At 37.8% G+C, this 15,262-nt stretch overlaps 1 protein-coding gene across 1 annotated transcript in view; it reads left to right on the top strand.

Moving 5' to 3' along the window:
• The window catches only part of LOC138739313 (transmembrane protein 182-like), a 58,149-nt gene that overhangs the window by 19,560 nt on the left and 23,327 nt on the right, over window positions 1-15,262 (top strand). Inside the window, exon 3 of the mRNA XM_069891106.1 lies at window positions 257-349. Coding sequence (XP_069747207.1) covers window positions 257-349 — 93 coding nt within the window. The remainder of the gene's footprint in view (window positions 1-256; window positions 350-15,262) is intronic.

The following is a 15,262-nucleotide window of genomic DNA, read 5'->3' on the forward strand; positions in this document are numbered from 1 at the left end:
TCATTCTGTGTTTGGTCTCCCTGATAAAGAGGAAGCCATATTGGGAGCACCCGATGCTGTGAAACTTAAAATTTTTAACACAAGGTGTAAATGATGTTCATCGGATAACCTTTCATATACCTACTGTCTGAAATTTATTGTCTTTAAGCAAAATCAATTGAAGCTTTCAGATACTTTTGAATAAGAGGCTATTAGGAATGGTGAATGGGAATGATGGTCCCATTAATGCTTCATTTACTGAATGGTTCTCTTTCAGGATATTTTGAATGGAAGTGTCAAATCAAGTGGAAAGTATGAATATCAGAGACGATATGTGAACTACTTATTAGACCTTACGCTTCTATCATTGGTGAGTATTGTATCCAAAAAAAAGTTCAATGTTGCTTAAAATTTACTCAGAATTCATCTCCTTGGATGTGGTGTCAATCTGAAAGCCTAAGAAATGAGCCTGTTTTGAATGTGGTTATTTAGTAGAAGTCCACAAGATTCTGAGAGGCATAGATAAGGTAGCTAGCCAGCATCTTTTCCCCAGATCAGGAGTAGTGAACACCAGAGGACAGCTGTACAAAGTGAAGGGACGAAGGTTTAGGGGAGGCATCAGGGGTAATGTATTTTTATACAGAGTTGTGGATGCCTGGAATGCATTGCCAAGGGTGTTGAGGGAGGATGGAAAAATAGAGGGATTTAAGAGCCTCTTAAACAGGCACATGGATGACAGAAAAATAGAGGGTTATGAAATAGGGAAGGTTTAGATTTTTAGAAGGCTGGCAAACATCGAGGGTTTGTACTGTGCTTTAATGTTGTATGTTTGCTAAAATTGTCTCATTAGGACCCTCTCTTCTCTTATTCTCTTTCTACTTGCATGAATGAGGCTAGATTACATTTGCACAATTAAAATCAAGCGGTAGGCAATGGTGAATTAGATGTAACTTCCTTGTCACTCTTCATGGTGCTCAGATGTATACTGTATACATCTTAATATTTTAATATTTCAATTGTTTAACTTCTATTTTAGCTTATATTTATTTAAATATGCTTCGTGGTCCTGGAGAAACGTTATCTCGTCTTTACCTTGCGAGCATGGTATGAACGATAAATAAAGGTGACTTGACGATGTAGTAGTCTTGTCCAAGGGCTGCCCCCTTCATCAAGAACATCTGGTGCTGAAGTGCCAATCTTTCTACCTCTGAGGAAATCACCTTCGTAGTCTTCACCCCTCCACTAGAGGATCCACATATGTGATCAACAGTTTGCTTTTTACTCAGACATCCACCTTCTATCTCGTATTACAGAAGAAGGCTCAAGCCCAAAATAGCGATTGCCTTTAATGCGGTGTGACTTGCTGATTTTCTCCAGCACTTTTGTGTATTGAACTCAACCCTAACATCTGTAGATTTTAATACTTAAATTGTGATCATCAGTCATCACAAGGGATGCCCAAGTACCTTATCGGACATTGTCAGAAGCTTCAACCAGCCCAGCTTAAAGAGCATACATGCAAACTACTATCAGCACATTTCCTGCAAGACCAGAGTATCGAACACTCTCAACCACTGCTACATCCGACCACTCCTTCCATACCCATACTTTGGAAAGTCAGACCACCTGGCTGTGCTTCTCCTTCCTGTATACAGACAGAAACTGAAGAGCATAGAACCATCAGTAAGACTGAGCAGAGATAGTTTGGGGAGCTAGAAGAGTGGTCTCCTGACTGTCTGGAGTTAATAGACTGGGCACCGGTTCAAGGAATCGGCAGTGGATTTGAATGTCTTTGCTGCAACGGTTACTGACTTTATCAGAAAATGCATGGATTTGTGTGTTCCTACTGAGACTGTCCAGGTGTATCCTATTTAGAAGCCATTGGTAAACCAAGAGATCCATAAACTGTTGAAGACCAGATCTATGGCATTTAGATCAGGAGATTCAGAAATCTGCAGAAAGATCAGATACAACTACTGGAAGGCCATTGCCAATTCTGAACTAAGCTGGAGTCTCAGACATGCCTGACAGTTGTAGCAGGGTTTGCATACTATTTCATCCACTTAGGCAAACAAGGCATTATCATTAAGTGATACATCTCTTCCAGATGAGCTCAGTGCCTTCTGTGATGCAATGGGTTAATTAAATATATGCTTATAAAAGGGATTAGAAATGGGTTAGCTGTTGGGTTACATGCATTTTACAGAAAGAACAATACCTTGCTAAGTTCCAAGGGCAGGTAGAAACAGAATGTTCTGGGTTTTAGCAACATTTGCAAGCACACCCCAAAAACCGAAACATTTGCTGAGAATTGGGACCATGTGTTCTTTGTAAAGCTTGTAAATTGCAAACTTTGCAAACTGAGACCAAAAAAAAATAACAGTGTCTGGAACATTAGGAGGGGAAGGGCAGAGAATGAGAGAGAAGGAATTAGCAGAAGTTAGTCTGAGAAAAGGCTGGATGGAAGAGGAGTCTGCTGAAAAGGCTTCCTTTCAAGACTGGGCAGAGTTCCGATATGGTAGCCTGAGTGTACTCTCTGTGGAAGTCAGGAGAGGCGGCTGGTCTTCCTGGTGTGGTGAAGAGGAGAGGAACTCTGTGAGAAGAACTTGGAAAGAAGACAAGCTTCTTCTGGAAGACACACCTGTTTGGGGTGTCCAACAAGGAACAACCATCTCTCTGTAACTCTCTGCAACTTTTCTGCCTGGTAATTCTAAGTAAAACACTGAAGTTTGCTTGAAAGTAATGACTGTTTGATTCTGTGCACAGGATTGAAGATTACTGGAAATCTGTAGCCTTGGGAACGTGGACAGTGGAAGATTGGCCAGTAAAAAGGACTTTCTTGAAAACACCTTACACATAATTGCATTTAGATTAGGTTGGGGGGAGGGATTGTGTAAATAACTTAGTGTTGATAAGCTGATAAGCTAAGTGTTGATCTTGTTGTTCTATACTCAGAGAATTAAACTAAATTTGTATATGGGGTTCATTGAACTCATAACACTTCTATGCTCATTTTAAAATGAAGAACAATGAAGAACCTTCTGTGACCCTATGATCCCAGTTTCTGAGGCTGATGTGAACAGAACTTTCAGGAATGTGAATCCTCAGAAAGTATCCAACCTAGACAATGTACCTGGTCACTTCCTTAAAACCTGTGTGAAACCAACTGGCTGGTTTATGTAGTTATTTTTAACCTCCCTCTGCAACAGTTTGAAATTCCTATCTGTTTCAAAAGGACTTCCGTTCTTCCAGAAGAGCAAGGTGACCTACCTAAATGACTATTGGATAGTGTCACTGACATCTACCATGATGAAGTGCTTTGAGAGGTTGGTTATGGCCAAATTAAATGATCTGGGACACTATTTGTCCATCTGCGACTGGATCTTTGACTTCACCATCAGCAGACCCTAATCAATGGGAATTGGCAACATCACCTCCTCCATGTTGACCAAGCTGTGTGCTTAGTCCCCTACTCTATTTCCTGTTCATTCAAGACTATGTCACCAAGTTCAGTTCCAAGTCAATCCATAAATGCACTGATCACACCAACGTTGTTAGCCAAATAACAGGAAATGATGAGACAAAAATCAGGACAACAGTTTTGCTCTTGACATTACCAAAAATTGTTGATTTTTGGAAGAGGAGGGTGACACCTGTCCACATTGATGAGGTGGATGTGGAGAGAGTGGATCCTTTATGTTCTTGTGAGTCCATTTATCAAAAAAACTTCTTCTAGTGCCAGCATATCAAGGCAATGATGAAGGAGGCACACCAATTTTCTCCACTTTCTATGGAGTCTGAGAAGATTTTGCATATCATTGAGTACTCTCACAAATTTCTACAAGTACACTGTGGAAAGCATACTGACAGGTTGTATCACAGCCTGGTTTAGAAATCTAACTACCAGCACCTCCATTCAACCTGCACCACTAGATTCAAGAACAGTTTCTTTCCAATAGTGATCAGAATCTTGAATCTTCCCTTGTTACATGAATCAGGGACCTCACTGACACCATAAAAGCATTGTCTGCACTATGCAAAGATGTTTTTTGCACAAGGACTGCAATTAATATTTATTATCTATCTATTTTTTGTATTTATTGTCTTTTAAAAGATTTTTTTATAGTTTTTTAATTGTTTTTGCCACAGAAAGTTAGGATTTTGGTGCATATGTATAGAGATAGAGCTCTTAAAGATAGTGGTGTCAGGAGATATGGGGAGAGGGCAGGAATGGGGTACTGATTGTGGATGATCAGGCATGATCACGGTGAATGGTGGTGCTGGCTCAAAGGGCCAAATGGCCGACTCCTGCACCTGTTGTCTCTGATATTAAACTGATTATCATAATTATACACCAATTTCTAGATGATATGTGAATCACAGATCTTATTAAAGCCCTGTAATACAAGCAGACAATGTCATAAAATGAAAAATAATGCTTTTTATTCATTTCTACATTTCCAATGAGAAAAGATGAGGAATTTTAACTCATATACCTCTTGGAACTATGTCCATTGACCTCTAAAGAATTGAGAGTATGTGCTTTGGTTGATAAAGTTCACTTTCTCAAGGTTGGATCAAACAAATATTTACTCAATAAATCAGATAGAACTCATTTTCTCAGCTTGGTTTTCAAATTAGTCTCATCTTTTTATCATTTATTTCCATTGATAATAATCACATTAGAGGGAAAATAACTGCATTTCTAACGCCCTTTTCAGCCTTTATATTCCAACACTTGTTGTGCCCATTTAAATAGAATTGAAGTGAAAATATTTTTCCTGTCCAAACCCAAAAGGAGTTCAAGGAGGCACAATCCTTCTCATTCCTGATGGTCACACTAATAAACTGTAACGTTAAATTTTATTTCTGAATTTCACGTGAAAATCAATTTTAAGCAGAAATACAATTAAAAAAATTGGTTATCTGGATTTCAAGCAACTGGCAAAAAAAACCCTGTGGAAAATAAATAAATAAAATTAAAGTAAATTTAAAAATTTAATAAAAGTTTAAAATTGTAAAAATAAATGTTCTCTGAAGTAACACATTAACCTTTGGCGAAGATGGGAGCAAATATTCAGCCTGCAATGTGCCTTGACCGAGCTTTGCTCGTAGCAATAAAGTTATGTTTGAAGAAAATGGTATCACCCAGGATGAACAGCTGATTGATGCCACTCGCCATTGGGGTGACTCTCTTAAAGTGTCACCTTGTACCTGCTTGTAGTAAGAGTCTTTATCTTTATTAGTAATGTTATGAACCTCAAAACCCAGCAGCAATAGAAATTCACCAAGACAAATGGTTACTTAAACAAAGGTTGTTTTTAATTATCTTTAAACATGAAAACAGGATCAAACTCTAACTTATTACTATTAACCTAACTTAACACCCTTCTCATTCTAAATGAACATGTATGTAATGTGTATGTAAGTTCAAAAAAAGTATTTGATTCACAGTCCAATCTCACTTCTCACTCCTCCAAGTTCACTGGTTGCAGGCAATTCTTAGAATTCAACATTTATGAAGTTCATCAGGCTTTGGTGCTTGTAAGGTAAATGGTTATGGCTCAGGAAGGTTCTTGTCAGTTTTCAGAGAGAAATTGGTTGCTCATTGGACACCCACAACTGATTCCTTCTGATCAGACACTTCAGTGTCTTGCCAAAGAAACCTGCCCCATCGGGGTTTTCCAGATGATAAACTCTTTCTTTCAGGTTACCACAGAGTTCCTTTTTGTTTCCCTTATTTCAAGTGAAACATTAGGCAGCCAGTCCTGTCCTCTTGTATGGACCACAAGGGCTTTGACCAGGCAGAACTAAGAACTCACAACCTGTTTTCAAAATCGGCTTTTTCCACAAGTTTGCCAGCTTGTCCTGTTCCAGTCCCAGCTGCTGCTGCTGAACTGTAGAATTGTAGATCTCTCTCTCTCTCTTTCTCTCAGAGAAAACCACATGAACTTCTTAGAACAGCCAACTGCACTCAGACAGACTGCGGCTCCAGACCTAATCTTCCGAGTTCGTGGATCTGTTGCTTTCCAAAACAATAATCCATTATTCCTCAGCATGTCCAATGAACACCTACTTGTGAAGTCCTTATAGGCCAGGGGTGGCCAAACTTGCTTAATGTAAGAACCACAAATGATAAAGCTCAGATACTTGAAAGCCGCAGGACATGAACAAAATTTGCACATACGCTTTTATTGTTACATACACATTTTGTTACAAAAATTTTAAGAAATGCATACTAAATGCATGCAGTTTTTAAACTGTTATTTTTGTATTTGTTTCAGTAATCACAAATACACAAATATGTTAAAAAAGGTAAACAAAAATTAGAGATATTTTAATCAGATTTCCACCTTACAAAATTAGTCTTATTAGTCGGGCATGCGAGAGACCAGCAGTGCGAATTGGGTGGGCGAGGAACTGAAAGCGTGAGTCGGGTGGGCGAAGGGGGGGGGGGTGTTGAAATTTATAGAATATTCAAATTTTCCATGAGCCGCGTATTAGCGGTCAATGTGGCTCATGAGCTGTGGTTTGGCCACCCCTGTTATAGGCATTCCTCAAAGTTTTTTCAAAGGCACTCGGAGCTTGAACTGTCTGGCTTGAGCAGAGCTCCAGCATTTTAAAAGAGGTCTGTTTTGAAGTGTTTGTATGTGACCTACACTTAAAAAAATAAATCTGCCACAATTTATCTCCTTTTATAGTAATAAAAAATATAACATAATCTGTCACAGTATATTATTAATTATTTTAGTAAAACTCTAACTGTATACTTGGGGGAGGGGGTTTAATTGACTGAAAATAAAGTAAAATACTTTAAGATTTACATATTGTATAGAATTGTATTTTTGTCTGTTAAACTGTTTATTCTTAATGCAGATGTATTAGTTAGGCATTTTAAGTGTGAGTTTCAAGCAACCATAAAATGGTTAACTGGCATCTACCAATCCCCATAGGTGCCGGATACCAGGGGTTTTGCTGTAATAGTGTCAAAGGAACATTTTGGAGATTATTTCTTCATCAGTTAAGGGTTGATGTGTTTGGTGAGCCATCAATTTTTAAGCATTATAGGTTGCTCACAAGCATCGTTATACTTGATGTTTTTCTGTTTTCTGGTGAACATTTTGCTGCCATTAGAGCTTGGGTCTTGAGTTTAATGTCTGCTGTCATGCAAGTCATTGTCAAAAGATAGACTTTAAGGTAATTGTCCATCCACAAGTTGCATGTCTACCCAGTGATATTTCTGTGTGACACTTACCTGAGAATTCAGTACTATTATCTTTACTTCGAGCACCTTGCAATACTATTTGGAAAATGTACTTGGATTCCATAAAATGTTATTCCCAGTGTGGTTGATATCTATATTAATATGCTTTTATGGTAATTAAATTGGGATGAGGTGAAAGATGCAGAAGAACCTAAATGCAATGCAAAATTTATCCTATTCTGCTGCCAAAAGTAATTTTGGGCAACATTTAAACACAGAAAAGTGGAAAAAAAAATGTATTGAAATGTATTGATCATGTATTTATGAAATAAATTGAGTTGGCCTGTCTGCCCGAACAAGAAGGTATGGTGCAGAATATTACAGTCAACTTAAACCCAGCTAATTTAGTCAATTCTATTGGACTCCAGTAGAGTAATGAGCCTTTAGGAAGATGTGTGGTTTATTTATATTAAATTAAAATAATCTCACGTTGGTAGAAACTTTCTGTTGCATCAAAGTTTATTGTCACAGTGGGGGAGTCACGTGATGTGGTTAGAGATTGGACGTGAGCTCTCAGCCCTGCTGGAATTTGTTTTTTAAAAAGAGGTATAACACATAACTTTTTTAATAACTTTCTTTGTCCAAATGATATTTGAACCTATTTAGTAATGGGTTCAAAGAAGAACAGAATGCACCTGGCAGCCTCTGGAACACATCGGTGGAGGTAAGATACATGGGGAAAAAAAGACCCTCTTATGGCAAAAAGCCTGGGGATAAAGTTTCTCTTACCTCTCAAATTAAAATGTCACAACCTGGCTCCAGCACTGTGATGTCAATGGTGTTAGCAAGGAACCAGCTGCCAGGGGAATTTTGACTCACCACATAGGCACACAACTATGCACATGTGCGATTCAATGGATCATCTGCAAAAGTCTAAATTAATCGAAGAAGAGGAGTTGTCATGAAATCTGAGTTTGGAAGAATTAACTTCAACGGAAGAAGTAGAAGAGACTGCCAGGTGGTGGAGGAGGACGTTAAGTCTAGGCACAATATAGATGATGTTTTCAGAGCTTTGGATTGAAAAAAAAATATAAATAAGAAACAACAATATTTTAAAAGTAATAATGAAGATAGAAGGAGCTATAGAGATGTTAAGTGAAATAGTTAATGTTATTGAAGAGAAATATGAAGAAGTAATGGAAAAGGTAACCAGTTTGGACAAAGCTGTTAGCACTTGGGATCAGTAATAAGTCAGATTTTGAGATAAAATCAATGTTATAGAAAACTTTAATAGGAGAAATATTGTTAAAATTGTAGGCCTTAAGGAAGGAATTAAAGGTGCTGATGCTGTTACATATTTTCAAGATTGGCTACCTAGAATTTTGGGACAGAATAAAGTGGGCGAAATCATTGAAATAGAGAGAGCACTTCTATGCCAGAAGCCCCATTCAGTATTGATTAAATGTCTATGATTTCAGGATCATAAGAAAATTCTTAGAGCAGTGGCTAAAGGAGCAAATGAAAGGGGGGCACGCCTTTAATATGAAGGAGGAAAAATTTTCTACTATCCGAACATCAGCACATTGCTTTTAAGACATAGACGGGAATTTAACCTTATAAAGAATGCTTTTGTGGAAAAAGGGTTACGACTTCATTTTACATCACCCTTCCACCCTGAAGTTTATAATACCATATGATGAAAATAGATTTTTTTATGGATACAAAAAGTACTACAGACTTTGTAACTCAACTGCCGGACTTGAGGGTTGACACTATTTAGTAGATGGCAATATTATTATTTTTATATTTGTATGTAATTGTTGTAATATATTGGAATTATTCCTCTTGTAAATAAGGAACAAAATCAATATATAATTTTAATTTCTGGGGGATTGGGGGCTCAGGGTGTGTTTATTTGTGTTTTAGTCACAGCCCATATAATAGTAAGTTGTGTAGTGCTTTCAGCTTATTTCTCAACACACGGAGGATTTTATTTGTTTTGATTTTCTTTATAGAAGTGAAAATATCTATATCTTTCCATCTATATATTCTTCTATTTGATCTTTTAGTATTGGAACTGTTGGCAGATTTGGGTCCAGTAGTGGAAGAAAAGGAACTTTGGATTTTTAGTGGAGGGAGTGTGGATAGAAGGATAACAGAAATTGACATAATGATAATCTTTGATAATGGTAAATGTTGTAAAGTTTGTTAGTATTAATCTTAATGATTTAAACAACCCTGTGAAAAGGAAAAGAGTACTCTTGTATATTAAAAAAATGGGAGCAGACCTTGCCTTCCTTCTGGAAACACATTTAATTGTTATGGAACATCAAAATTTGAAAAAGGGTTTGGGTGGGCTAGGCTATAGCATCATCCTTCAATTCTAAAGTGAGGGGAGTGGCGATTTTAATAAAGAATAATCTTCCAGTTGTAATCAGGGGTGCAGTGTAATTCTTTAGGTGCTGGAGTTCATCAAAAATGACAACAATGAGGTGCCAGAGACATCCCATGAGGTACCTGAGCTGCTCACTGAGCTCCAGTGAGCTCTGGCAATGCTGCACCCCTGATTGTAATACAGAATGTTGTAACTAAACTGGCAGCTGGCCATGTGAAGGTACATTTTAAGATATATCCTGAATCTTGTATCTTGTTAAATGTATATGCCCCAAATGATAAAGGTTTATTAAAGAAACCTTTTTTGGATTGCAGATGCACATCAAAATATAATAGTGCTGGGGGATTTTAATTCTTGTCTGATTGCATTTTGGACAAATCAACAAGAGCAGTGGCCAAGACAAGGTTGGCTAAAGCAACCTTAGTTTCAATGAAAGAGCTGAATTTACTGCACGCCTGGAGGAAATTATATCAGAGACAAAGAGATTATTCTTTTTACTCCAATAGACATGATTCATACTCTAGAATAGATTAATTTTTTTACTATCAGTGCATTTGCAGGATAGAATCAAGGAAATTGAGTATAAGGTGAGAGTCCTGTCACACCATTCATTGTTATCAATTGATATGCCTGATAAGCACGATATTGTATATAGATGGCATTTCAATCCATTGGTGTTGTGAAGATCTGAATTTTGTGACTTTAGTAGAAGACATATTGGAATCTATTGCCAATACACTTACCATGTAGAACATTTTAAACGTTTATTTAAGGAGTCAAATATTTAGTTATACCTTGAGAATTTAAAAAGAATACATGAGGGATGTAGACAATTTGGAACAAAAGAAGCATCTTTTGGAGAAGGACCTGCAGTAGAGGAGCTCAGAACAGAAATTAATATTATTATTAATAAAAAAAACTTGAGTATAATACTTATAATATAGATAAAGCAATAATGAGAACAAAACAAAGGTACTTTGAGCTGTGGAAAAGTGCTCATAATTGGCAACTGAAAACAGAACAGGTCTCCCGAACAATTAATGCAATTGAAACAGAAGCCAATAGAATCTCTTAAAAGTCACAGGAAATTAATGAGGCCTTAATATAATTCTATTCCAAATTATATAAATCAAGGTGTAATAAAATAAATGATTATTTGTCACAAATGGTCTTTCCAAATTTGGATTTGGTTGAGCAAATGGAACTCAATACTTCTTTTACTCAATTGGAATTAAATGAGTAATTGAATTTATTGCACGTTAATATATTTCCCAGTGAGGATGGTTTTCTCCTGGAATTTTTTAAAGAATTTAGGATTTTTTTAATGCCTCTTTTTTATGGAGGTACTAAATCAAGCGGTTGGATCACATACCTTGCTAGATTCTTTCTTAATAGCAATAGTAATGGTAATTTCCAAAAAAAGATAAAGATCCATTGAAACCATCATCATCTAGGCTGATTTCTTTGTTGAATACAGACTATAAAATACTAGCCAAAGCTTTGGTAAACAGATTGGTGAATACTTTGCCAAATTTGATACATAAGAATCCAAACAGGATTTTGTAAGAAATGGCAACAGCAGACAATGTAACTAGATTTCTTAGTACAATTCATTTGGCCCAGAAAAGAGGTGATTTAAGTGTGGCAGTTGCCTTGGTTGTGAATAAAGGCTTTTGATAAACTGGAATGGGATTTTTTATTTTAAGTACTGGAGAAATTTGGATGTCAAAACTTTATAAACTGGATTTGAGCCCTATATAATGAACCTAAGGCCAGATTTGTGACAAATGGTCAAATATCTTCAACATGTTGAGATCTAGCAGAAAAGGATGTCCATTATCTCTGGCTATTTTTGTATTGGATGTAGAATCTTTGGCAGAACTTAATCGATGGGATCCAGACATTACGGGGTTCAGGGTTGACCAAGGTGAATATAAGATTAGTCTATAGATGATGTATTAATATATCTGACAGAACCAGAAACATCTTTGTAAAGATTGCATTTACAACTGGAAGATTATGAGTGGATTTTTGGGTATAAAATAAATTGAGAAAAGAGTGAGATTATGCCATTAATTGATGGGGATTATACAAATTGTCAAAGAAATATGCTATTTAGATGGTTGAAGAATGCGATTTGGGGATCAAAACGGATTATGACTTGAAAAATTTGTATAAAATGAATGATCTCCCCTTGTTTAAAAAATATGAGGAAGATTTAAATAATGAGATTACTCTTCCAATAACTTTGATTGGAAGAGTTAATTGTATTAAAATGGTAAGTTGGAAAAGTAAGTTAGTCAGAGTGTCCATGGAAAAATTAACTTGGAAATATCATACGGGGGGTTTGCGACTCCAAATTTTTAAATATTACTATTGGGCGATCAAGATGAAATTTGTCACCTCCCTCTTTGATGGAAAAGACAAGGCTTCATCGATGGAAATTGAACTGCACAAAGTTGCAGAGAGAGAAGCAGAAGATCTTATCCATAAATGGGATATTAAATCTATTTCTTGTGGAAAGGAAGTACCTTTAACAAAGTGAATGTTGAATATTTGGTACAAATTGAATAATTTAATTGCATCGAAAGGAAAAAAAATCTCAAAAAATGCCCTTGATTCAATTCCTTTATTATTCTTTAACAATGGATAATAAAGTTCTGCATACGTGGTCCCGTAAAGGGATCAGATATGTGGAAGATTGTTATTTGCAAGAGCAATTAATGTCATTTGAACAGTTAAAATAAATATAATATTCTTAATAATACAATCTTCTGCTTCTTTCAATTGAGAGCTTTTTTCAGAGATGAATTAGGACAGACCATGATGTTACCAGAGTTCAGAGAAATGAAATTCAGTCAGGAACTCCCAAGGATGAGTTATATAAATCAGAGCAAAGATGGTAAGAAATGGTCTGAATTGTATCAGGACTGCATTATAAATACAATTAATGTAAGATATAGATTGCTGCAATATAATTTTTTGCATCAGCTATATCTTACCCCACAGAAATTACATAAATTAAATTCTAATATATCAGATATATGTTTTAGATGTGGTGAAGAAACAGGAACCTTTTTTACATTCCACTTGATCGTGCTGTAAATTCAAACCTTTTTGGGAAAATTTAAAAATTTTATTAGATCAAATGATTGTGAAACAATTGCCACAAAGTCTAGAATTGTTTCTCCGAGGAAATACTGTGGACTTAAAATCCAAAATGAAACTGTCCAAGCATCAATTTCTTAACATTGCATTGACAGTGGCCAGGAAATGTATTGTGGTTACTTGGAAGGCTGATTCCTCTCTGGATATAGACCAATGGAATGTGTTCCCTGGAGAAAGTTTCTTACAATTTAAGGAAGAAGTATAATATGTTTAAGCAGCTATGGCAGGCATATTTGCAGAACAGAAGGTTGAGTATTTAGGGACACTTAATCTGTTCCTGAGTTCTATGTCCTGGTTCTTTCCCCTAATAGAGACCTAGCTAAGAAAAACAATCAGATCCTACCGGATCCTGACCGTTCCTTGCCTCTTTTTCTTGCTTTTCTGTTCTCTTTTTTATTATCTATCTTCTCTTTTGTTCTTTTCTTTACTTTTTACTTCAGGGCGTGGTTCGGGGTGGGGAGGGTGATTCGTGGAATGGGATTTTTTGGAGATATGGACAACTTTGTACCATTGATCTTTTTTTCATTCCAATTTGTTTTTAAGTATTCAATTTATGTTTTTAAGTAATAGTTATTTTTTGAAGCATGTTGCCAACAAAATTAAAATAAAGTATTAAAAAAGTTTATTGTCACAGTGAGGAAGTCTGTTTTGCAAGCAGTCAGTTAATCAGCCCATGAATAGAACGATGGTTAAAATACAGTACAGAGTTACAGAAATCTGATAGACAAATCAGGCCATTATCTTACTAAATAATGGAGCAGTGTACATAGCTACTTGCCAACCTCTGTAGCAGTTCCTTATGTTCTGATCAACCTACAGTAAAGTTAGGATCGATGAGCGTATAATGGTGAGCATACTTCTTTCCTCCTCTAGCATGGATTTAATGAGCAGGCCCTGTGGAACACCACTAGCAACTGGCAGCCACCCAGAATATGATCCCTGAATTCTGACTCCTGCCAATCAGCCCAGGCTTATATGTTTCCTGTTGTACCATGGGCTCTTATCTTGTTAAGCAACATCTTGTGAAAGGCTTCGTGAAAATTCAAATGCACAACATCGACTCCTTTATCTAGCATGTTTGTTATTTCTTCAAAGAATTCCAATTGTCAAACAAGATTTTCCCTTAAGGAAACCGTACTGGCTTTGGCCTAACGTCATATGCCTTAAAGTACTCCACAACTTCATCTTTGACAATTGACTCCAACATTTTCCCAACCATTGACATCAGGCTAACTGGTTTATAGTTTAATTTCTGCTACCTTTCTCCCTTGAATAGTATGATGACATATGCAATTGTTCCATTCCTCCAGGACCATACCAGAATCTAATGATTCCTCAAAGATCATTACTATTGCCTCCACAAACTCCACTGTTACTTCTTTTAGAACCTGAGAGTATAATCCATCTGCTGCAGGAGACTTATCCACCCTTAGACCATTCAGCTTTTAGAGCCACTTCTCCCTTGAAAGAAATACCCTTTGACATATGGTATGTTGCTAATGTCTTCCACAGTAAATGTTCATTTAGTTCCTCTGTCATTTAATGGGGCGCGCACTGCACTCCACCTAAAAGCTCCTTTGCGCAGGCCCGAGGACAGGTCCACGTCCTCCCCCTCAACGTCCTCCCCCTCCACGTCCTCCCCCTCCACGTCCTCCCCCTCCACGTCCTCCCCCTCAAAAGATGCTCACAAACTCAAGCTAGCATGCTGGAACATCAGAACCATGCTAGACAAGACTGACAGCCACCGACCTGAACGTCGGTCTGCCCTCATTGCACATGAACTCCTCAGACTTGACATCGACATAGCCGCTCTCAGTGAAGTCCGCCTGGCAGATGTAGGCAGCCTCCAAGAACGCGGCGCGGGCTACACACTCTACTGGTCTGGCAAGACTTCGGATGAACGACGCCTATCTGGTGTAGGCTTCATGGTCAAGAGCTTCATTGCCTCCAAACTCGAAAACCTTCCGACAGGCCTCTCGGACCGAATCATGTCCATGCGACTCCCACTTCAAAACAAGCGTCACATCACCCTCATCAGTGTCTATGCTCCAACCCTCCAGGCGGAACCAGCAGAAAAGAACAAGTTCTACACCGACCTGCGCAACCTCATCCAACGTACCCCTACAGCCGACAAGGTTGTCATCCTGGGCGACTTCAACGCTCGTGTCGGCAAAGACTCAGAAACCTGGCCAGGAATCCTGGGCAAGCATGGCGTCGGCAAGTGCAACGACAATGGGCGCCTCCTGTTGGAGCTCTGCGCAGAAAAGCGGCTTGTCATTACAAACACCCTTTTTCAGCAGAGGGACAGCCTTAAGACCACCTGGATGCATCCCCGATCCAAACACTGGCACCTCCTGGACTACATCCTGGTGCAAGAAAGTGACAAACAAGATGTGCTCCACACCAGGGTCATGCCTAGCGCGGAATGCCACACTGACCACCGGCTGGTTCGCTGCAAGCTCAACCTTCACTTCAAGCCAAAGCCCAGGAACAATAAAGCCCCCAGAAAGAGGTTC

Source organism: Narcine bancroftii, chromosome 7, assembly GCF_036971445.1.
Source record: "Narcine bancroftii isolate sNarBan1 chromosome 7, sNarBan1.hap1, whole genome shotgun sequence".
In the NCBI taxonomy this organism is placed as follows: Eukaryota; Metazoa; Chordata; class Chondrichthyes; order Torpediniformes; family Narcinidae; genus Narcine; species Narcine bancroftii.